General features: G+C 38.3%; 2 protein-coding genes across 2 annotated transcripts in view; one reads left to right on the top strand and one right to left on the bottom strand.

Moving 5' to 3' along the window:
* GPSM2 (G protein signaling modulator 2) overlaps positions 1-9,031 on the top strand; it is a 48,269-nt gene extending 39,238 nt beyond the window's left edge. Inside the window, exon 14 of the mRNA XM_065878699.1 lies at positions 8,804-9,031. Coding sequence (XP_065734771.1) covers positions 8,804-9,031 — 228 coding nt within the window. The remainder of the gene's footprint in view (positions 1-8,803) is intronic.
* Positions 9,032-12,781: 3,750 nt separating this feature from the next.
* CLCC1 (chloride channel CLIC like 1) lies at positions 12,782-25,770 on the bottom strand. The gene is made up of 10 exons (XM_065890575.1): positions 25,642-25,770; positions 25,138-25,239; positions 22,877-22,984; positions 20,054-20,275; positions 19,648-19,788; positions 18,191-18,284; positions 16,834-16,931; positions 16,405-16,551; positions 14,450-14,791; positions 12,782-12,997 (listed from the first exon to the last, which is right to left on the bottom strand). The coding sequence occupies exons 1-10, from the start codon at positions 25,768-25,770 to the stop codon at positions 12,782-12,784; spliced, it is 1,599 nt and encodes a 532-aa protein (XP_065746647.1).
* Positions 25,771-26,275: the final 505 nt, after the last annotated feature.

A 26,275-nucleotide genomic window follows, 5' to 3' on the forward strand; every position in this document is an offset into this window, starting at 1 on the left:
GGAAAACCAGCTAGGAAACTAATGTGGTAATAAGGCAAAAAATATTGGTGACTTGGACTAGCATGGTGGGAGCAGTGATGGTAAGTGGTCAGAATAGGGATATAACTTGAAATTACGGTTGGTTGGCAAGACCTGTTAATAAACTGGGTGGAGGGTATGAGAAAGAGAATCAAGGATGATTCCTACCTTCTTGGCTTGAATAACTGAGTAAACGGATGGTACCATTTACTGAAATGGAGAAGACCAGAGGAGAGACAGGTATGGGGAGAAAAGCAAGAGTTTTACTTTAGATATGTAAATGTGGGAAACCTAATTAGACATTGAAGTGGAATAGGCACTATTAAAATAAAAACCTAGAGCCCCAGAGAGAAGTAACTCTAGGAGTCATCAGCATATAGCTGGTATTAAAGCCCTGGGAAAGAGATTACATAAAGAATAGATAAGGAAATAGGAAGACTAAGCCCTGGGCACTGGAAAACCACTAACTGGATAAAGGAAGATGAACCACTGAAGCAGGAAATCAGCCAAATCAGAGATTTGGAAGAAAACTTGGAGAGTGTGGTAGAAGCCAAGTGAAGAAAGTGTTTAAGGAATGTTCATCTGTGTCAGATGCTGCTAAGAAGCGAAGTAAGATGATGGCTGAGCTACTAGATATGGCAACATTTATAATTGTGAAAGATACTGTTTTAGTGGCATGAGGGGGCAAAGGACTGAGTGGGTTGAGAAAATGGGAAATGTAAAAGGGGAGATAGATAGATAGTACACAGAAAAAAAGGAAGGCAAAGAAATGAATCATGAGTTGGAGGGGGTTTTAGGATATAGGTGGGTTTTTCCTTATTTTGAGAGTTAATATACAGCATGTCTGCTGATGGAACGATCACGTAGAGAGGGGAACCAGTGATGCAGAAGAGTATAGGATAAAGAACAGTTGTTGCATAGGTGAGAAGGAAAACAGAGTATATGTGTACAGACTTGGAGGTAGAAGCAAGTAGGAATTATCTCTGGTTGCTTTTATTTTCTTAGCAAAGTAAGCAGTAGAGCTATTTAAGACAGAAGACCTGAACAGACATTTCTCCAAAGAAGACATACAGAGACCAAGAGGCACAAGAAAAGATACTCAACATGGCTAATTATTAGAGAAATGCAAATCAAAACTACAGTGAGGTATTGCCTCACACAGGTCAGAATCCCATCATCAAAGAAAAGAGTCTACAAATAATAACTAGAGAGGGTGTGGAGAAAAGGGAACCCTCCTATGCTGTTGGTAGGAATGTAAATTGGTAAAGCCACTATGGAGAACAGTATGGAGGTTCCTTAAAAAACTAAAAATAGGACTTCCCTGATGGCACAGTGGTTAAGAATCTGCCTGTCAATGCAGGGGACACGGGTTCGATCCCTGGTCCAGGAAGACCCCACATGCCGCAGAGCAACTAAGTCCGTGTGCCACAACTACTGAGCCTGTGCTCTAGAGCCCATGAGCCACAACTACTGAGCCCACGTGCCACAGCTACTGAAGCCCACGTGCTGCAACTAGTAGCACAGCTACTAGAGCCTGTGTGCTGCAACTACTGAAGCCTGCGCACCTAGAACCCATGGTCCTCAACAAGAGAAGCCACCACAATGAGAAGCCCACATACCACAACGAGGAGTTAGCCCCCGCTTGCCACAACTAGAGAAAGCCCAATGCAGCAACGAAGACCTGGCACAGCCAAAAAAAAAAAAAAAAAGACAATCCAATTCAAAAATGGGCAAAGAGGCACAACACTGTAAACCAATTATACTTCAATTAAAACAAACAAAAAAACTAAAAATAGAGTTACCCTATTATCCTGCAATTCCACTCCTGGGCATATACCTGGAGAAAACTCTTATTTGAAAAGATACATGCACCCCTAGGTTCATAGCAGCACCATTTACAACAGCCAAGACATGGAAACAACCTAAATGTCCATTGACAGATGAATGGATAAAGAAGATGTGGTACATAAATACAATGGAATACTACTCAGCCATAAAAAAGAATGAAATAATGCCATTTGAAGCAACATGGATGGACCTAGAGATTATCATACTAAGTGAAGTAAGTCAGAGAAAGACAAATGCTATATGATATCACTTATATGTGGAATCTAAAACGTGATACAAATGAACTTATCTATGAAACAGAAACAGACTCACAGACATAGAGAACAAACTTACGGTTACCAAGGGGGGGAAAGGGGACAGGGGGAGGAATAAATTAGGAATTTGGAATTAACATATACACACTACTATATATAAAATAGATAACCAACAAGGTCCTACTGTATAGCACAGGGAACTGTATTCAATATATTTTAATAAACCATAATGGAAAAAAATATGAAAAAGAAAGTATGTATAACTGAATCACTCTGCTGTACACCAGAAACTAACACAACATTGTAAATTAATTATACTTAATTAAAAAAAAAAAAAAAAAGAAATAGAGGGACTTCCTTGGTGGTCCAGTGGTTAAGAATCTGCCTTCCAATGCAGGGGATGCAGGTTCGATCCCTGGTTGGGGAACAAAGACCCCACGTGCCAAGGGGCAACTAAGCCCACATGCCAGAACTAGAGAGCCCATGTGCAACTACAGCGCCCACGTGCTGCCACAGCTAGAGAGAAGCCTGCACACTGCAACAAAAGATCCTGCGTGCTGCAACTAAGACCTGACGCAGCCAAAAGAATAAATTGAATGAATGAAAGAAAAATAGAGCCATTTAGCAGAGATTGAGGTTGGAGCATGGTAATTATGAAAAAAAAAGGAAGTGGAGTATTAGTTGACTTGGAGAAACTAAAAGCATGCTGACCAGGGAAAACAGGGTTGCTGAGCTGTGCTGAGGTTCACAGTCATGGAACTAAGGCTGGTCAGTGTAGCTGTATATTTTCTCCAGTCATAACCAGCTGCTTAAGGAGGCAGAGAGATAGATTTAATCAAGCTTTGTATTGCCAGGAGAATAGGATAGAGAGGGAGAGCAATGTCAGGAAGTGCTTTTAGTAACAGATTTTGGAACCTGGACTGTGTCTAAGAAGGGACGTAAGGAAAGGTGTGAAAGTGAAAAGTGGCAGTGGTCTCAGTGGATTCAAGAAATGCTGAAGTTACTTACCTAATAACACACCATCAACATCTATAAAGCAAAAATTGACAGAACTGAAGGGAGAAATGGTGTTTTTACAATAATAGTTAAAGACTTCAATCCCCACTCATTACTGGGTAGGGCAACCAAGCAGAAGATAAGAAAAAACAGAGGACAACAACACGATAAACCAACTACATCTAACAGATTAGAATAATACACAACAGAACAGAATACACATTCTTACATGTATACGGGACACTCTCCAGGACAGACCATACGTTACACCACAAATTAAGTCTCAACAGATATCTTAAGATACTATACAAAGTATCTTCTCCAACCAAAATAGGATGAAGTTAGAAGCAACAAAAGGAAAAATTGCAAAATTCACAAATTTGTAGAAGTTAAACCAGTGGGTCAAAGAAGAAATTAAAAGGGAAATTAGAAAATACCTAGGGACTTCCCTAGTGATCCAGTGGGTAAAACTCTGCACTCCCAATGCAGGGGGCCTGGGTTTGATCTCTGATCAGGGAACTAGATCCCCCCATGCATGCCGCAACTAAAGAAGCCCACATGCCACAACTAAGTGTCCACGTGATGCAACTAAGAAGTCCACATGCCACAACTAAGAGCCCACCAGCACACAACCAAGTGTCCACATGATACAACTAAAGATCCCGCGTGCCACAAGGAAGATCCTGTGTGCCGCAACTAAGACACAGTGCAGCCTAAATAAATAAATATTTTTAAAAAACCACAAAAAACCTGGAGACTAATGAAAATGAAAACACAATTTACCAAAACTTATGGGATGCAGTGAAGGTGGTGCTCAGGAAAATTTATAGCTGTAAATGCTTACACTTAAAAAGAAAGATCGGGCTTCCCTGGTGGCGCAGTGGTTGAGAGTCCACCTGCCGATGCAGGGGACACGGGTTTGTGCCCGTTCCGGGAAGATCCCACATGCCGCGGAGCGGCTGGGCCCGTGAGCCATGGCCGTTGAGCCTGCGCGTCCGGAGCCTGTGCTCCGCAGTGGGAGAGGCCACAACAGTGAGAGGCCCACATACGGCAAAAAAAAAAAAAAGATCTCAGATCAACAGCCTAACTTTACAACTTAAGGAACTAGAAAAAGAACAATAAACTAAACTTAAAACTAGCAGAAGGAAGGAATAATGAAGAGTAGAGCAGAGGCAGAGAGAACATGAAAAAATAGAGAAAAATCAACAAAATCAAAAGTTGGTTCTTTGAAAAGATTAACAAAATTGACAAACTTTTAGCTATATTAAGAAAAAGAGAAGGTTCAAATTACTAAAATTAGAAATGAAAGCAGGGACATTACTACTGATTCTACAGAAATAAAAAGAATTATAGGAGAATGCTATGAATGACTGTATGCCAACAAGCTGGATAATCTAGATGAAATGGGCCAACAAGTAGAAACACAAAACCAAGACTGAACCATGAAGAAATAGAAAATAGATCCATAATTCATAAGGAGATTGTATTAGTAATTAAAAACCTCCTGACAAAAGAAAAGCCTTGGACTTGATGGCTTCATGGGTGAATTCTACCAAATATTTAAACAACACCAACTCCAAAAATTGTAAAAAAGGGAACATTTCCCATTCCTAAGTCATTCTATGAGGCAAATATTGCCCTGATACCAAAGCCAGTTAAGACTTTATAAGAAAACTACAGACCAATATCCTTTCTGAATATAGATGCAAAAATTAGCAACAAAATACTAGCAACCAGAAGCCAGTGGCATATTAAAAGGATTATATGCCATAACCTGATGGGATTTATTCCTGGAATGCAAAGATGGTTCAACATATGGAAATCAATCAATGTAATATACCACATTAATAGAATGATGCAGAAAAGTCACTTGACAAAATTCAACACATCTTCATGATAAAAAAACTAAGAATAGTAGGAAACTACAATGACATAATAAAAATCATTTATGAACCACACACACAGCTATCATCATACTCAGTGGTAAAAGACTGAAAGCTTTTAAGATCAGGAACAAGACATGGATGCCCACTTTGCCACTTATATTCAACATAGTACTGGAAGTTCTAGCCAATTAGGCAAGGAAAAGAAACAGAAGGCAGCCAAATTGGAAAAGAAGTAAAATGATCTGTTTGGAGATGACAGGGTCTTATATGTAGAAATCCTAAAGATTTCACCAAAAAACTATTAGCACTAAGAAGGAAAGTTACAAGATCAACATCCAAAATCAGTTGCGTTTCTATACACTAATAATGAACAGTCCAAAAAGGAAATTAAGGAAACAATTCCACTTACAATAGCATCAAAGAGAATAAAATACTTAGGAATTAACCAAGAAGGTGAAAGACTTGTACAGTGAAAACTACAAAATATTTCTGAAAGAAATTAAATATGACGTAAGTCCCTCCCACTGGAAGACTTAAGATTGTTAAAAAGTCAATACTGTTTTGACACCTGACATAATCCCATCGCTCCTCATTTGTGGGGTAGTGTGACGGAATGGTCAGACCAGTATACTGGTCTGACACTTAATAAAGTGAAAAAAAAATTGTTTTAAGTCAGTACCACCCAGTGTGATCTACATATTTAATGCAATCCCTATCAAAAATTTCAGTGATGCTTTTTTACAAAAATTTAAAAATCCATCCTAAAATTCATATGGAATCTCAAGGAAACCCAAATAGCCAAAACAATCTTGAACAAGAAGAACAAAGTTGGAGGACTCACACTTCCTGGTTTCAGAATTTATCACAAAGCTACAGTAATCAAAACAGTGTGATACCAGCATAATGAGACCCAATGGAATTGAATAGACAGCCCAGAAATAAACACTCTCATATACTGTCAAACAGTTTTCAACAAGGGTGACAAGACCATTCAATATGGAAGGAAGTCTTATCAACAGTTGATGCTGGGAAAACAGGATATCCACATACAAAAGAATTAAGTTGGACCTTTACCTAATACCATAGACAAAAATTAACTCAAAGTGGATCAAAGACCTAAATATAAGCACTAAAAAACTATAAAGCTCTTAGAAGAAAACGTAAGGGGAAAGCTTCATGACTTTGGATTTGGCTATGGTTTCTGGGTTACAACACCAAAGGCACAGGCAACAAAAGAAAAAAAAGACAAATTGGACTTCATGAAACCTTAAAACTTTTATGGATCAAAGGACACCATCAACAAAGCAAAAAGGCAACCCACAGAAAATATGTGCAAATCATATAACATAAAGATTAATCTAGAATATAGAGAACTCCAAAAGCTCAACAACAAAAAACCTGATTCAAAAGTGGGCAAAGAACCCAAATAGATATTTCTCCAAAGATGATATACAAATGGCCAGTAATTATAGGAAATGATGCTTGACATCACAAATCATTAGAGAAATGTAGATCAAAACCACAATGAGGGACTTCCCTGGTGTCACAGTGGATAAGACTCCATGCTCCCAATGCAGGGGGCCCGGTTCGATCCCTGGTCAGGGAACTAGATTCCCCATGCATGACGCAACTAAGAGTTCACATGCCACAACTAAGACCTGGTGCAACCGAAAAAAAAGACAAAAAACAAAACCCACAGTAAGATACCACCTCACGCCCTTAAGATGGCTATCAAAACAAGCCAAAAAATGCAGAAAATAGCAAATGCTGGTGTAGATATGGAGAAATTAGAACCCTTGTGCACTGCAGGTGGGAATATAAAATGGTGCAGCTGCTATGGAAAACGGTACAGCAGTTCCTCAAAAAGTTAAAAACAGAATTATCATACACAGTCCCACTTCTAGGTATGATTGAAAGCAGGGACATGAACAGATATTTGTACACCCATATTCATAGCAGCATTATTCACAACAGCCAAAAGGTGGAAGCAACCCAAGTGTCCATCAGCAGATGAATGCATAAACAAAATGTGGTGTACATACACAGTAGAATATTTTCAGCCTTAAAAACATGCTGCAACATGGATGCTGAGAAATATGCAGTCACAAGAGGACAAATACTCTGATGCCACTCATGTGAGCTAGTTAGAGTGGTCCAATTAACAGTGACAAGGTAGAACGGTGGTTGCAGAGGCTGGAGAGAGGGGAGAATGGGGAGTTGTTGTTTAATAGGTTTAGAGTTTGTCTTGCAAGATGAAAAAAGTTCTGGAGATGGATGGTGGTGATGATTGCACAACAATATGAACGTACCTGATACTGAACTGTACACTTAAAAATGGTTAAAGTGGTAAATTTTGGGGCTTCCCTGGTGGCGCAGTGGTTGAGAGTCCGCCTGCCGATGCAGGGGGGACGGGTTCGTGCCCCGGTCCGGGAAGATCCCACATGCCGCGGAGCGGCTGGGCCCGTGAGCCATGGTCACTGAGCCTGTGCGTCTGGAGCCTGTGCTCCGCAACGGGAGAGGCCACAACAGTGAGAGGCCCACATACCGCAAAAAAAAAAAAAAAAAAATGGTAAATTTTATATTTATTTTACCTCAGTTTTTTAAAAAATGATTTACTGGGGGGTAGTACTGGGGAGCTTGATCTAGAAAAATAAGAGTCCGTGGTCAACATGAGATATTTTAAAATCATGATTTCAAAGACGGTGCAGTTATTGAGAATGACTGTGTCTGGCCTCTGACCATGGGAGCTATTGGATAAGGCAGAGGGCAAGGATGAAACACCAGAGGAGGGGAGGTCTAGGAGCTGAAGCGCCTGAGTGCTGGGTAAACTTAGAGGACAGTGAAATGACCACGAATCGTGACGGGAGAGATGATGAAGAGTGAACCAGGTGTGTGTGGAGGGTGGGATGGCGCTGACTAGGAATCCGGGCAGCCACGGCACCCTCACTGGGCGGTGGGGTTAAACGCTCGGGCGTGTCAGTGCACGGCGCCTAGCAACACGGGGCACTCCGATGGCAGCCATCACATTCCTACTTGTATTCTTGAGTTACAATACCAGACACTGTCGTGTAGACTTTTAAGTGCTTTCATTTGATCAAAAACATTTCTAACGTACTTCTAAAATAAGAATCGTAAGTCAGAACTTGAAGGAAAAATTCACTCTGGGTTATTTATTTCCTTAACAGATTTTATTGCCTAAGACAAGGGTAGGCAAACTTTTTCTGTAAAGGGCCAGAGAAAATATTTTAGGCTTTTCGGGGCCCTGTGGCCTTTGTTGCAACTTCTCAACTCTGCCCTTGTAGCAGGCAAACAGCCATACACAGTTCATAGACAAACAAGCGTGGTGTTGAAATGAAAGTACTGTGTAAAAAAACAGTGGGCAGTGGGTTATAGTTTGCTGACCCTTGGCCGAAGACAGTATTTATAAGGTAGTGATGTAGGGTTTTTGTACCTCACACGATATACCTAAGGATTTGGTACGTTGTATTTGGTGATGCCTATTACAGTAAGATTATAATCTTAGACATAGGTGACCTTGCATCTTAACTAATCTTACCAAAGCCATGAAGCTATGGCTTCATATTTGTTATACACAATACTTGTTATTGTTATACTTGCTCTGATTATGTAAGTCATTTCAAATAAAAGATCTTACTAGGTTTCAGGTCTAAAGATTGAGTAAACTTCTAAGAGGCAGAAAATGTTTAAAGCTACATTTTCTTATTGTGAATGACAGACATACCTTGGTGCTCTCCTTCCCTGCAGTATTTGTATTTTAATCTCTTTCTTGTAAATTTTTAGGGATCCAGATTAGATGATCAAAGATGCGCTCCACCACCTGCTGCCACAAAGGGACAAACAGTACCAGATGAGGACTTTTTTAGCCTTATTTTACGGTCTCAAGCAAAAAGAATGGATGAACAGAGAGTTCTTTTACAAAGAGATCAAAACAGAGACACTGAATTTGGACCGAAGGACCTTTTGCAGAATAATGCTCTGTTGGAACTTGAAAATTCAGGAAAAAAATAAGCAAACCACTAGTATACAATGAATATCTTTTTAAAAGCAACCTTATTTCCTTTCAGAACACTGCAGGAAAATTCAATCTATTACTTTTTTCCTTCAAAGGAGAAATTATAGCACTGTACTGAGCTTAAAATGTTTTTAGCATGATGTAAATATTTAACCTTTGATAGCATAGTATTAATTAACATTCCTCTGGACACTCGTTTCAGGGTAGAGGTGGGATCTAGGGATCTGGGCCTTTGTTCTTTCTAAAAATCCTCCAGGTGATTTTTACGGGCAGTGAAAAATCAACTTCTGTGATTACTGCTTGGGATTATGTTCTGCAACTTGTTAGATTCCTTTACCTAGTATTTGTAAAGTAGGAAGTTAAATGAATTTAACCTAGGATTTAATCCTCTTGCTGAGGTAGATTTTTTTTTTTTTAACTTTTAATTGACAATGGCTCTTTTTTATACCGATATAGTGGGAAATTATGCTATTTCATAAAAATAATATACTTGACCAGTGTGTAAAAAATTATACAGTCTATTAAAAAATCTAGATTTTTTTCCACTAAGAAAATCTCTATTTTCAATATAATTTTAGGCCAAAACCATTATAAAAGAAACTCTTAAAAATAAACTTCTTTAGCATGTTTTGGCCTCTGTGTAATTTTTTAAATAACTAATTTTTATATATTTACATATATAAGTACAGATATGTATATATGTACATTTTGTGTGTGTGTGTGTGTGTGTGTGTATATCTATATAAAATGGTTTAAAATTGTATGTTCTGTTGCAAAGTACTGTTGTAAAACTTTTTAGGACCTAATGTCAGAAAATCCAAAACCCTCCTGTGACTCTGTCAAGAACGTAGGTCACAAAAATTAAGTACGAAAGACGTAGGTTAAGCCCTCAGTTGTCATTAAGCCTCCTCCCAGAAACTGAAGGTGGTTTTACAAGGGGACATAATGCAACATGACATAAGTTTAGCAAAAGCAAGTCAACGAGGATGGGACAGAGCTGGGCCTGGACTAAGGCTGAATTGCATAATACAAATGCCCACGCCTGGAACAAGTTGGCAACTCATTCACCTCTGGTTGCTTCTGATTCTACACAGCTGGGATGGGATCTAGGGCTCTGGGCCTTTGTTCTTTCTAAAAATCCTCCAGGCGATTTTTACGGGCAGTGAAAAGCACTTCTACAAATAGCTAATGTTTTAAAAAATGAGAAGAAAGATAGTTACACAATCTGGACTCACATTGAGGGCTCAGAGGAAAAAAAAAAGATACTCCTGGTTCTGAGATCAGGCACAAATTTTGTCAAAAGTACTAACACCTGGATTATATTATGCTTTATGTATTATATATAGAGGATAATGTCCTGGATTAGCATCCTTTTAAAACCTGCACTTAAATTCCATTGGGCTTTTTCTTATAAGCATATTTACTGAGCAAAGACAGCATACCAAACCACAATAATGTAAAAATAAGTGTTTATTTTGTGTATATGGTAGTTCTCAGACCCTGTAAACATTCAGCGTTATCCATTCCACTTAAAAACTGCTTTTGAAAAGCTATCTGCCCCACTCTGATTTTCCTAAAAGCTCGTTACTATCATCCTTGATTTTAATGATAAACATTGGCTAGACAATAAACAAGGCTGTTTCTTCTAGTTATAAACTGGCCTTGATATATTCAATTTGCTTTAATAAGTCTTCCCTGAATTGCTGTCACCTTTCAACAGCAGTACCTTGCTGCCTTGCTGTCAAAGTAGATTTCACCCCCAAATGGTTATCTGTAATGAAAGAATACAAAGGTGAACTTTTTCTTAAATTTTCTTTTAAAGATTCATTTTTGGATAAAAAGCAGTCAGAAGTGCAAAACAACATTAACTGTACTCTCACAGTTACAGTCTATCAACTGAGGCATTCATTTCACAGCTCAGAGGACAATTAGCACCTTCAGAGCATACAATCAGTGTGAACAGGCCTAGCCCCCAGATGACTACTTTATATTCATCAATGTTCACAAATCTATCCCAAACTGCTGGCATCCCTACATGCCTACTATGTTATAAAGTTTTATATAAAATCCTTTTGTATTTCTTGGAGAAAATTACCTTTCTGATGAAATACTGTTTGCAGTACGAAGCTAGAAAATAATATTAACACATAAAATTAAATTGTTACAGGCATCTAAGTGATGCTTCTGGGAGCCAAAAAGGGGGTATTTCTGCATTTCACGTAAAAAACATATCAAAAAGCAAATGCTGGGCTTCCCTGGTGGCGCAGTAGTTGAGAGTCCGCCTGCCGATGCAGGGGACACGGGTTCGTGCACCGGTCCAGGAAGATTCCACATGCCACAGAGCGGCTGGGCCCGTGAGCCATGGCTGCTGAGCCTGCGTGTCCGGAGCCTGTGCTCCGCAACGGGAGAGGCCACAACAGTGAGAGGCCCACGTACTGCAAAAAAAAAAAAAAAAAAAAAAAAAAGCAAATGCTTTAAATACATCTTTTTTTCTGAAAGAAATGCCTGCATGAAAATTTTAAGACCATTCCTGACTGCTATCATTTTTAGTAAGCAGCTGAATATAAATTGTAGTATGAAGGTTAAGATAAAGGGTACCCGAATATGTGTAATATATGTGCTTCCTAGTTAGAGCTTGTGAAAAATTTATAAATTCCCTTTTTAGAAAGTTTAAAATGAAGAATAGTTTAAAAATCAGAATAACTAATTTAAAATGTTGATTATATCACCTGTCTAGGGTTAAAAAAAAAATCCTACTCTGTTTTCCTTATTGTGGTATTTATTCCTCTCTTTGTATAGATCTCTAAAAATTAGAACTTCATATGGCTTGGACAGTATGGTTTACTGTAATATAAATAAGATATAGTAATATCTAACAATCACAACTGCTGGGATTCTGAGTAGCAAGGAAAACAGGTCTTATAAAGCCTGTGTACTTCATCTGCTGGGGAAATAAAGCCATTCTCAAAGGATGTAAAACTGAGATTACTGACTTAACAAGCTATGTAATCTAAATTCCCCTGACAATCTTCAGTTCTGTCTTAGCTAAGGATAAAGTAAAGGGGGTGATAAGGAAGCAGGCCCAGTAATAGCGGTAAGAGTTGAGAGATGAAGGCTGATCTGCAGGCAGCCTACATGAGGCAGACTGACACTGGTGATGCAGACTCCGTGGCTGCACTAAAATGCTGAAGTGACTGAAGAGGGTAAGCATGACTACAGTGACTTTCCTTAAATGTTGGTTTTGAGTACCTACCACTTGAAATATTCTGCGTCCAGTGCACAACAAATAATTCTGTTCACTAAAGTAGGTATCACAGGACTTCCACGAGGCAACACACACTTTGGTGAGTTGGTTCCTATATATGCCTGTAAACAACAGAACTTCTTTTTCAATGTCCCCTAATTCAAACTGGCCTCTTTGATTATTCAAAATCATTAATGCTTGCCATATGTCATCTATGAGATCCTGTTCCAGAATTAACACTTCAAAACCTTATAATGCATCTTAATATCAAAGAAACATGAAATTAAACAGAGATACACGTGTGCTTGTTAATTCTGATTGTGAGTAAAAATACTGATGTTTAAGTTGGCACCTGTGTAGTAAATAACAGAATATTTGTAGAGAAGAAGAAATAGCTGTGAGGAGTATACTTTACAAAACTCAAAGATGACCTCAGAGCTGTGGTCCATGTCTGTGTTCCTCTAGCCATATGGGCTGCAGTCTGGATCCCTTCCACACACCCTCACTGCAGTGCTGGGCTGGATGTGCTGCCTTCCTCTGGGCCGCCTGTGGTGTCAGTCCTGAGCTGGGCCTTTTCCACTGCAGGTGAACCTTCCACACACTCTGGTATCTTTTGGCCAGAGACAGGCTTAGCAGACTGGCTGCTTTCAGTCAGTGTGCTTTCTCCTGAGATTCCACCAATTTCTTTGGGCTTTGTATCCAAAATAGGTGATTTATGCTACAAAGTAGAGAATTACAGTGTTTTAATTGTTTAATTAACATAATGTGAAAGTCTGTAATAAACATGTTCAACAAGTTCCCACATAAATCTGTTATAGCAAATGTTGAACTCTTTCAAGTCCTGGTTCCAGTGCTGGATTGTAATTATATAAATGTTATTAAGCCTCACAGAACTGTACATGGAGGAATGGGAAACTCAGGATATGCCAGGTGGTCTAGTGATGCAGCTTAAGGAAGGGTCAGGAAGACTGGTGACCAGTACTGCTAACTCCTCTTGCTAGGGAGAATAATTCATTCAACAAATATTTACTGAGCATACATTAAGTTCGAGGTGCTGGGGATACAAGACAACAAACAGACAAAAACCCCCGCCCTCCCTGGAATTTACATTTAAGCTGGGGAGAGAATCAGGCAATAAATTAACAAAGTATCATGCTGGGGGTGGGAGGGTTGCATAGCTGTTTAAATTAGGGCGGTCTGAAAAGACATGAGCAAAGGCTTGAAGAAATGAACCTTATGAATATATTGGGAACAGCATTCTAGATAGTGAACAGCAAGTACAAAGGCCTGAGTTCAAGGAATAGGCAGGAGGCCCTTGTGGCTGAAGGAGAATGAGGGTGGAGGGGGCACAGGAGGAGAGAGCAGCGTGGTAACAGAGGTGGGAAGCCCCAGGCCATCTTGATATCTTTGGCTTTCCCTTCAAGTGAGCCCGGAACTCACTGGAGGATTTTTGAGATGAGTGACAGATAACCATTAACTATTAAAGCTGAAAGGAACATCTTAATTTTCTAGACGCAGGCAGATACGTTCTTCTAAGGAACTCCATGGGAAGGGATTCTACAATTTCCTAGATTCTACTGCGCTTCTTACTATTTCTCAAAGGTTTGCGTCTGCAACCTAAACTTTGCAAATGACAATACAAAGTCCTCTCTCAAACAGAAATGGAAATGTCCCTTTAAATCGCCAATAATGGTGGAAAAGAGGCCTCACCATTCCACAGGTAAAAAGTATAGTCTAGCCAGCCAACGATATAAAAGATTTGGGAAAGCGAGGTTTTTGGTCCTTTCCCAGCTCACTCTTCCATCTACCTAAGGCTTCAGGGCTCTCCTGCGGGTTGGCTCCCTAAGGCTCCAGGCCTTCAGTGAGGACTTCTCTCTGATCTCTTCAAAGGTAGAAATTTCAGTCATGCTCACTTGTTGGTTTCCTATGAAATGTCATTATGAATTACCACCTGTTCCAACAAATTACTGTTAAATGCTATTTAACATAAAAATTAAATCTCATTTCTTCTGAGGAGGCTGGACTTTCAACCAGAAAGGGGGAGAGTGAATAATTATTATCACTGGTGATATAATTAACCATGAAAAGTAAAAGCACTTAACCAAAAGCACTATAGGAAGCACTTACACCTAGTATGAAGGGACAGCGAAATAAACAGTTGCTGACTTACACTGGGTACCACCTTGGGATGTTCTCTCGCCTCTGCGTCTGGTAAATCAAATGCCGGAAGCACTTCAAGGCTCTTGTTGCCAGTCTGAAATCTCAAGTCAACATCTCTCTCTCTCAAAACATCTCTTCTACCCTCACATGTTTTGTCATTAGGGCCTTGTTCAATGGGGCCAATCTGGCCCCTATAATAGAAATCTGCATCACCTGCTCCACCATGGGGTCTATAATCAATTTCCTGCTGCCATCTTCTTTCACCTGGCTGAAGTGCCTGGGATGGTTTTCTTTCAGGGCCACCCACATGTCTCAGCATATTAACTGATTTTCCAGCACCATAGCAGAAACTCTAGAAGGAAAAGAAATACATATTCCTGAGTACTTAATGGCTGACTTACAACGAAATTTTGAGGTGCTTTCCACGGTGCCAACAAAATATCATAACTTGTGGCATTTATAGATATAAACATCTTAATTTCACTGGGTTTTCTCTAGATTAACACAGGGCCAGAGTAGCCAAAAAAATTTGAGAAATTGCCAAGTATTAAGTAGACATTTCAATCAGCTGGACACATTTTTATTGAATTATAACAGCAGTTAGGCTAAAGTCTAGAAATTTAAAAGGTATTAATTGTCTGATCATTGCTCATGTGTTGTCTGCATTCACACACATCATATAAGGTAAATGCTGAAAATTAAAGTTGTACACCATTATGTAAATATTCTCCTGTAGGCTTATTTTTTACAAACTCGCTTTAGCTACAGCTAAAATTCAACAGGTTTTGAGTCACACTCCAAGGGAAAAACTAGGCAGCAGTTCTCAAAGTGTGGCCCAGGGACCCCTCAGGGGATCTCTGAGACTCTCAGGAATCTGTGAGGTCAAAAGTTTTCATAATACAAAGACATTAGTCTTCTTCACTCTCCTCTTGTACAGCAAAGTCTTGTGGGGCTACAGTGACTGCCTCACTCTGATGGCTCATGCACTGTGTGCTTGTGTATACTTGTATTTTAAAAATTTCTGGTAAATATCAATAAATAAACCTCCCACAAACAAGTACTCTTTGTGGTGTTCAATTCTGAAGAATACAGAAGGGTCCTGAGAACAAAAAGTTTGAAAACCACTGTACTGGAGATACTACTCTTTGAAGACAGAGCAGCAAAAGGCCTTTTCTTAGGCAGCAGATAAAGCAACAAGCGATGAAGGGGTTTTGCTTATAATTTCAGTCTTGGAGACTAAACTACTACTATACAACTAATGTCACCTAACAAAACCATATCCCTAAACCAATGAATCCTAATCACAAGCCAAAAAACAAAACAAGAATAATTTTTAAGTAAATAGATCATAGTGAATTTTGTATCCTTAAGGGAAGACAATTCTTTAATAATTTCCCCAGGCACATCTGAGTTCTTTGCATTTTGTTTTATGAGACAACTGCTTTATTAGGGTAAGGGCTGAAAATCAACCAAAAAAAGAGATGAAGAGACCATGGATGACTGACAAGTAATATTGTAATATTCCTTAATAAATGTCTGCTCCTGGATCCCCCAAATTGTTTCTTAGTACACCCACCTCTTTCTACATCCCTTTCTGATGCTGTGTTAAACCCACTGTTCTTCTGTTCTCAGTGTGGCAAAAATTCAGACTGAAATAAGGTCTCCTTTCTCAAAGAAGACATAACTGATATCATGTGTATTAATTCATGAAGTTTAAAGAACAAATGTTAAAAGAGGGTATTATTCTAAATCACCACTTTGACACCTACAATCAAACTTGAGAACCGTTTTCTTGCTTAGAGGAATGTACAAGTAAGTATAAACAAACATTTATCACTTAAAAATCATCTTTTCATACCATTAAGCATGACTTAGCCTGATTTACAACATAAAAGAAACCTAATAATTTCAGAATTGCCTTTTTTCTGTAAATCCTGTTAATTGTTAACAGTGCTATATACTAACCAGGACAGCTAATGCCATAATTATCAGCACTGGAATGTGTAGTAACACTGGGATCTCCTTCATGAGTGCTTTAATAAATTCACCAACTCCTTTTCCAATATGCTTCAATGGCTCCGTGACAAAGTTGGTGAATGTAACTGCTAGTGCCTACAACAAAAGATAAAAACAACTTAATTTTTTTCCTCAAAGGATTGAGGCATATAGAATAAGCCATAATCGACTGTACTGAGGCTGAAATTATGAAATTCCATACATTTAAATGTTATCATATACTTTTCATGTGAAAATCACTGTGTAATGGAAGTATTTTTTTCTAGAACAAAGGTTTATTATTAGCAAAATGATGGTAAAAAACACTAACAATTTTTAATAAATACAGAGACTTTTTACTTGCTTTGTATAAGTAATTTTCACAAAATATATTCTAACCTTTGTTGGTGGGACCAACAAAATAGGGTTGACTAATAAGAGCTCATAGTATTTTTGGCATGAGTCATCCTTATAGGTCCATGAACTTCTAAGCCATTCTATTTAGAGAAACAGACAAAAACAGTCATTTTTTTAAAAAGTCACATTTCATTCCCAAATAAGACAATATTTTAGTTTTAACTGTCCCTCTCCCCACAACCCCCAATCAATTTTAAATTGTTTTGCAAACAGTCTCCCAGTAACAGTGATTTTTAAAAATTTCATCTTATGTCCAAAATGTTTATTCTAAAAATCCATTCAAATTATACAACTCTTATACAGGTAAAATATATTTTATTAGGATTTCCAAAAGGTAAACAAAAACAGTTCTTTACACACACAAAGGAATCCAAGTAAAACTGGGGAAATCTGAATAAGATTGGTGGCTTGTATCAAAGTCGATATCCTGGTTGTGATACTGCACTATTGTAAGTATGCAAGATGTTACCAGTGGGGGAAGTGGGTAAAGGGTACACAGGATCTCTCTGTTTCTTACAGCTACCTGTGAATCTACAACTATGTCCAAAAAATTTCAATTAAAAATGTCAGTTCTTTACTTAATTTACAAAATAAAGTAGAACATTAGTTCTCTCACTTTTTCTAAATCAGACTCATGTACATTATGTACTAGCAAGAGCTACAGGAGGCATTTAGTTGTCCCCTGAAACCAGGAAGCAAGGCTGGGCTGGTTTGGCTCCCGTATCTTTTCAAGAAAATTAATTTTTTGGACACCTTGATTTGTTGCTGAGATTCTATTCTGGGTCAGTCATTACAGACTTGCATTTATAAAGAGACTTTGATCATCAAACCATTCCCACTGTTAGATACCTATAACTAAAGGCAGTCAACATTAGTGAGTGTTCATAAAATTTGTAAGAAAAAGTAAAATAATTCCTAATTTTTAAAAAAAACAGTAAAGCTACAATAAGATTTCACACGACAATATAAGGAGATTAAATCGAAGATGGAAATGAATTCATATATACATTGATTCACTTCTCTAATAAACTTCTGCTGAGGACCCAGAATGTGCTAGACACTGTGCTAAGGACTAGATGAACAAAAGTGAGTCTAATGCAGGGAGACAGATAATATAAGAGCCAGCAATATACACACTTTCTATCCCTTTCCTGTCACATTACATGAACACAAAAGTCACTGGTCTGAAACCTAAGACTCTTCTTGCCTGTTCTGATACTAAAGATTCAGTCATAGAAAGCCTCCTTCTGGCATTTTATCATTTCTTTGTAATTATTAATATGTTTTTTCATTCTCAGAAATTCTACTCAAAATAAGGCCAAGGGAACCAACACCTTACCCAAGAGACTTCCAGTCCAATCCATGTTCTCAGCACACACATTGTTTAATGGCTCCATCTTGGCAACTTCAGCCTGATGCTGGGCAAAGGCTAGCTGACCAACACCAAAGGGAACCATGAAAGGCTGCTAACAATGAAGGTTACGCCTACACATCCTAAAAACCTTAGTTCAAAGTGTGTCTTCACCATTCACCCAAACCAGATTATTTAAAAATTTTTCACAGAAAAAAATATATTATTTTTTTAAAGTGGCTCTTTTCAGCTCATGGCAAAACAGTCTTAATGCAACAGGTAAAGAACTAACTGCAATTGCCTTCTTTATAAAGTAATTATGAGGAGGAAGGAAAACGTTTTTACTAAAAAGATTGTTTTAAAAATTAGTTCAAATATAGCTGATATCATGCCCCCAAATATAGCTATACATATTAACGACTACTCATTCTCTTACACAATTCATGACAAAATGGTGTTTTGCTTTGGATGATTTTTAGCACAAATGACCAATATGCCTTTTATAAATAAAAGCCCTGGGGGAAATCATTGAGAGAACAATTTTCAACCAAACTACCTTCTTTCCTCCAATTTGTAAATACTTAGTTCTAGAAGCTATAGAACTTAGAGCTAAGGAAATATCACAATGATTTAATCAGATGAATTCACTGAAAATAGTTGGCTACTTGACTCACCCTGCTAAAAAGGTCTAAAATTTTCCTTAAATGATTATGCTATTTTGACAGGAACAATAATGCTTCTTCAAATTTCTATATATAATGTGGTCCTGATTTTTAAAGAATTAAAAATTTAGAAAAAGTTTATAAAGAAATACCTCAAAATATCTACAGTGATTATCTCTAGGTGGTAAAATTATAAACAATTTTATTTTATTTTTTGGCCACTGCACGCAGCTTGCAGGATCTTAGTTCCCTGACCAGGGATCGAACCCGGGCCCCTGGCAGTGAGAGTGCCGAGTTCTAACCACTGGACTGCCAGGGAATTCCCTAGACAATTTTTAAGAATTAACTTTCTCTGTATCTTTCTATCTTTCCTATCTTCTTTACCATAAATATACCACTTTTATATTCAGAAAATAAACTAATTTTTAAAAACAGTATTTTGGTATCACTTCTAGCAAATAAAAAGACATACCCCAAATTACCTACATGAGAATTTTTCAAGTGTGTCTACATAACTCTATTCTGATTTAGCTGTCCAGATGCCACCCAACATCAGGAATTGGGTTATGAAAATCAGGACTGCACATTTTTCCCCACTAACTGGTCAAGGACCCAAAACACCAGGGACACCTGAGCAGCTGCCAATTTCCTCACCATCACCACCTCCAATCACTGCCTCCTGCCCTCGTCTGAGGCAAGATTATATACTAGCTCTAAATGGATTACAGTCTTTCATTATGAAATAACATTTGAAAATTTAAAAACCTTCTATCTATACAATACCTTATATAAATACAACCAATTCCATCCCAAACTGATGAGAAAACTGATGAATAAAACACGTCTCAACTGGGTGTACCAACGAACACGTGTCCACAGCTCAGTAGCTACTAACACCACGATGCAGAGCAGACACAGAAGCACCTCAGAAACAGAAACAGAATAGAAAGAAGAGTCACCGCCAAGCCATCCTTCCCAAAAACAACACTGATCGTCAGCAAAAACAAAAGAACTGGACTTGAATACGCAAAATCATTCGTACCATTTTGCTGCATGTTCGTCAACCCAGTAACAGTGACTTAGTATGAGTTCTCAACATAATTGTGGTGGGGTTTTTTAAGTGTTTTAAAAAACAAAAACATGTTAAAAATAAAAACATGTTAATCATGTCCCCCTCATCCCATCTTACCATGAATACATTATATGGATCCACTCCAAAGGAATCTTCAAATTGCCACTTCCATGTTTCAAAATTATGAAACTTAAAATTAATTAAAATATCACTTAGTGCATCATCCAAGGCTCCTGGCTTCCAATCCTCTCCACTGAGAAACTTCTGTATTTCTAACAAGGTTTGTCTTTTAAGGATAATCTCGGCATCATAATGCATATCACCTTTGTTTTCATCAGGCTGAATTAAATTTGCCAAAAAAAAAAAAAAAAAAAAACCAGAAAAGGAGAATTTTATCATTACTCAATGAAATATTTTAAGACAAAAGCTAATTTGGAACTAAATATATAATTAGTTCACAATATTTCACAGGTATAAAATAAGAGGAATAATATCTACCTGTCTGACTCACAGGCCAACATGAAAACCAAAGATAATGTGAAAAACACTTCAAAAATTATAAAACTCTATGCAAGTAACATACAGTACATTTTACTAAATTACAGTTGATTCCTGCTAACTGCAGTACTTACATTCTATAGTCACCCTGAACACTAGTTAGCAAATACTGAACCATGGCTCCTACACGAAATACAGGGTTAGGTTCCTGCAAGCACATTTTCATCAACCAATCAATTCATAACCTTTTTATGTTACTGTTTAAAGACACCTTAATATAGGGACTTCCCTGCTGGTCCAGTGTGTAAGACTCCACGCTCCCAATGTGGGGGGCCCAGGTTCAATCCCTGGTCTGAGAACTAGATCCCACATGCATGCCGCAACTAAGAACCCCGTGTGCTGCAACTAAAAAAAAAAAACCATCCCGCATGCCACAACTAAGACCCAGCACAGCCAAAATAAATAAATATTGAAGGAAAAAAAGGAAAGAAATTAAAAATATATAAAGACACCTTAATATATATACTGTGGATCCATTAACACTGAGCTCATAGCCAACAGCACTATGACTAATGACTGAACTAAGCTTAACTAACAAGGGAATTCTCTTTAAGGCACATCTCAGCCTTCTTGTGCTTAGGAACACTAGACAGCATAACACTTGGGAGATTTTTTTTTTTTTTTTTTGCAGTAAGCGGGCCTCTCTCACTGTTGTGGCCTCTCCCGTTGCGGAGCACAGGCTCTGGACGTGCAGGCTCAGCAGCCATGGACGCACAGGCTCAGCGGCCATGGCTCATGGGCCCAGCCGCTCCGCGGCATGTGGGATCTTCCCAGACCGGGGCACGAACCCGCGTCCCCTGCATCAGCAGGCGGACTCTCAACCACTGCCCCACCAGGGAAGCCCGGGAGATTTTTAAACAGCAAAATTTTTTAAATTAAAAAATGAAAGCCCGAAAAAATAAACAGACCACATAAAAGTACTTGTTTATAACATGAGAGCTGAAAGCAAGAAGACAAAAAAATGGCCTTGTTTCACCTCAGCTGAGAATGGGCTCACTGAGCAACTCAAACGTTTTGTCACTCCGCGCATATCTGAAAGTGACCACAAAAGCAGGAGTACTGATTCTGAGGTTACAAATAAAGTTTAATATTTGAAATATTCAAAAATATGGAATCCACAAATAATGAGGATAAACTATCATTATTTTATGATTCCATTTATGACTTTCCATTTGCTGACACAGTTTTCAAATAGCCTAAAATTTGCAGTAGTACAAATAAGAAAAACAAAAAGGATCTCAAAAAGCAGCAAAATCTGGTTTCCATAAATATGCATGACAGTCACAACTATATTACTGAGAGTTCAGGTTAGCAAAATCATTATAAACATTATCTTTTCTAATAGTAAATACTGATATTTATATTAAAAAGTAAATATAAAATAAGAAAAACCAAAGTGTCATGTAATATCACAAATCATCAGTAAGTATAAAAAAGCGTCCATTGATTAATATTTCTAAAAGACCAGGAACGAAATATTCCAAGCATCTCCATCTTGAGTATTTTCTGACTCTACCTCATCTATAAAATAGACTCTTTTCCACCTTGCACTCAGTTATAAGACTCAAACTGAAGGGTGTACATGTGAGTACATCTGCTTTTACATCTCCAAAATAAGGTGGGATTACTATTCATCTAACACCCCCTTTTTTTAAGTTTTCTTGATGTTTCGACTCCTCAAAGTGAAAACAGTGACTCTAAAAAATGGAATCTTAACATTAGTCATGAACAGTGTGTGCCTGATATGTAATTTCTATAAAGCAACCTTGCCACAGTAAACAGCTAGGGAGAAAAAACTACTTAAAACACACTTTTCTTTTTCACAATATGTAATATTACATCATCTGAATAAGAAAGTGTGGAAGTGGTAGAAAACAAGAAGTAAGGACTGGGATAGAATTTCCTTACCAAGTCATGAGTTTATTAAGTTTCTAACTGTTCAGTAAAGTTCAAATAGCAAATTTAAAACAATCTCCCTCTGGACTTCCCCTTCACCTTCCAATACAGGGAGGTGTGTGTTCAATCCCTGGTTGAGGAACTAAGATCCCACATGCAGTGCAGTGCAGCCAAAATTAAAAAAAAACAAAACAAAACTCCCTCTCCCTCCAACTCAATTAAGTGGTAGGGCAGTGCACAGAGTAAGTAAATCCCCATGAACTACAGGAAAAAGAGGAGGGATCTGCACTGCTCACTTGCCTTCCACCAAACCACTGTAAAGCAGGCAGCTGCCTTCAATCCTGCATGAAGGTTTTGATAAAAGGGTGAGTCAGGTATTCTCTGTTGAAGCATGATGATGCTTTGCCACTGCTTGATATAATGTGAAATTAATAAATAACGAAAATACCCACTACACTGATTAGTATCACACCACCAAATACTCACAAGGCCAAGCTTTCTGGTTTCAATTAAAATCTTATTTAAGTATCTCCTAAAAACAGGATTGCTTTGACTTTCACAGTCTTTTCTCTTCTGCTTTTCACACTCATCGATCTGTAACCACAAAATAAATACAACATTAGTTAGCGTCAAAGTTTAATGTAATAAGGGTCAAGTTTCTAGCCTAGTGGCCCCATCGAGATCAAAGTAAGGAGCTCTTTATTTTTTATCAAGCTCGCATTAAAATGTAGATCTCACCTGCTTCTTGTGGGTTCTCTTTGCAAAGGGCAAGTAGGCAACAAATAAGGAACACATGTCCCACACTGCGCCCTGACTGGCAGTTTTCTTGCTGACTTTCAGCAATTTTAAAATTGAAGATCATGGGCTTCCCTGGTGGTGCAGTGGTTGGGAGTCCGCCTGCCGATGCAGGGGACGCGGGTTTGTGCCCCGGCCTGGGAGGATCCCACATGCCGCGGAGCGGCTGGGCCCGTGAGCCATGGCCGCTGGGCCTGCGCGTCCGGAGCCTGTGCTCCGCGGCGGGAGAGGCCAAAACAGTGAGAGGCCCGCGTACCACAAAAAAAAAACAAACTGAAGATCGTGAAACAAGGAAGCAGAGATGTGGACAAGAACACCTGGACCAATCTGCCTCTTCCTAATTCCAAAGTAATGGTTTAACAAAGAAAGGAATGAAAGGAAAAAGGGGGGAAAAAATAACCCAGAAAGAGAGGACAAAGAGAAACAGGGATAGCATGAAGTCGGAAAATGAAGGACACAGCAAAGATTTTCTTGAATGTGCATATTACTTTTGGCCTTTTATTAATTTTTCCTGCCAACTATCAATCACCCCGTACCATATGTCAGGAACCATGGCTTCTCCAGAGTGTCCTACACATGGCCCCCTCTGCACAGAGTCCTTCATTAGAACAGACTTCCTCTGAAATTAGCTCTACAAACACCACAGTGGCCTAGTCTCTGAGGGAGGGTAGTGCACATCTTACAGACATTTAGAACCTGTGAAAAGTACTTTTTACTTAAGTGTGGACCACAAGTTGCATGGAGCACTGAAGTGGGCTTCAGATGATGAACATACAATAACTGAGCAGCACACACAGACTCAGGACAGAAAGACACTCAAGAAGTCACAGGGCAGTCTCCTCTGCTTTCAGGCAAGGTTTACAAACCCTAAGAATTTTTAGTTTCTTTTTAAGAGAAACAATTTTTTAAGAGAAACGATTTTTTAAAAACAAAGACTAAAGACTCCATTTTACCAATCATGTTGTTACAATGTTTGAACCAAAGCCACAAACAATGGAATGAAAAACTTCAGTAAAAAGGCATTTCTCCATTTCCTAATATCCAGCCAAATTAATTCTCTACACCACAAAATGCAGTTAAGACTGAAGCAAATTTTATCCAAGCATTTCTTTGCTAGCACTCGGGTGAGAAAACATTCACATTTGATAAGAACCACAAGCAGCTGCTTATAGATCTCGAATTCGGATATATCTGGATCTCAGTTAAAAAGCCCTCCCAATCTCTCAAGCTGGAAACCTCCCTCATTCACGCTAGCCTTCCCTATCCTTTTCCCCTCCTCCCTCAACCATCACAACTTGCTTATTCTACCACGGAAAAGTTGCACGCTTTCCTCTTCTCTTCACCCTGTCACTGCCTCAGTGTGAGCCTCCAGTGTCGCTGGACCTCTGCCATCCCCCCCATCCCAGCCCCCTCCACACTGCCACCAGCACCCTGCCTCACAACCAACTGAGGTGGGTTCCCACAGCATAACCTGTGTTCAAACTCCCCAGCAATCTTGACTTACTTCCTCTCTCATAAACTCTACTTCAGCCACATAAAGGACTGAATAAATGAATAGCTACCACACACTAAATTATAATAATCCCTTATATTTTATAAGAGCAGCTCTTATGCTTAGAAACTAGCAGTAGAGCCATTTCTTCATTTGCTATATTTGTTGTTACTACAGCCCAGCATTGCAACAGGTGATAGAGCATCACCTTGTCCCATTCCTTGTCCCAAGAAATTTTCAGTCTGGTAAAGAAATAATTACAGCATAGTGAGATGTTATTACAGCAAAATAGAAGTACTATTTTAACAATCAAAGGCCAGAGTAACTAAAGATAAAAACCCCATATATATGTCAATTGTAGTTTAGATAGAAACACAAATAATGTTAGCAATGACAGGAAAACAGAGAGCAATTTAACATACTATAAATAATACAAAAATCATGAATAAAAAAACCTAACCTTATAAGTTAAAGAATCAAGTCTGCTGTAACATTCTGACAATTCATCAGCATGTGATAAGTCAGGACTGACCTCTTCTTTCTCTGATATACCATACTTCACCTAAAGCAAAGGAGAGAGAGATTTTCTTTCTTTATAGCTCAGTTGTAAAAATAACCTACAGTTAATGAGACTAAAATTTTTACTTCATCATTTTATGGCTTTGCTCATTATATTCCTCAACTGTATTAAACCACCAAAAAAGTAAGAGCCTCAAATTTATACACTAGCTAAGAACTAAAATCAAATGAGTTTGCTTCTCGACGGGCTTTACATTCAAATTTGAAACAGAAATAAATAGATGAGGTTGAAATCATCTTAGACTAGGAGGCAAGAAGACATTCTGCATGATTGCTAATCATTGATATAGGACTCTCATAGCTCTGTGAAAAAACAATAACAAAAGTAGACTATTTCCATCACAGGACTGATAAGGTGTTATACACACATGCATTTTTTAAATACCTGAGATTTTCTCATTGTTCCTGAAGCAGCATCATAGTTAAGCATGTCTGTGGGGTCAATCCAGTCATCATCATGAGCATAAGCAGTTATCAGCCACAGACATTCACAAAAGAGCACAGAACACAGCATCCTGCATGAAGGCTACAAAAATTAATAGATATAGTGAAGTATGATTACTTTTGAAGGAAACTGTTTTAATAAAAACAATCCACTTCCTTCTAGTGTTAAGATAATGCTTTCTTAATAATAACTGAAATAAAAATATTCAGTTAAGTGGTATTCGCATAAAAACACATACACACATGCACACATATTCTCACTGAGTCAAAAAGTATACATAAGATTTTCTGAGTGATTCAGCAATTCCACTTCTAGGTATATCTCCAAGAGAAATGAAAATATACGTCAACACAAAAACTCGTACACAAACATTTATAGTTGCCTTATTCACAATAGCCAAAAAGGAGAAACAACCCAAATGTCCCTAAACTGATGAATGAGCACCATACAGTGGAATATTATTAGGCCATAAAAAGGAATGAAGCATTGATACGTGCTACAACATGGATGAATCTTGAAAACATCATGCCATGTGAGAAAAACCAGTCACCAAAAACCATATATTATATGATTC

Source organism: Phocoena phocoena, chromosome 1, assembly GCF_963924675.1.
Source record: "Phocoena phocoena chromosome 1, mPhoPho1.1, whole genome shotgun sequence".
Lineage (NCBI taxonomy): Eukaryota > Metazoa > Chordata > Mammalia > Artiodactyla > Phocoenidae > Phocoena > Phocoena phocoena.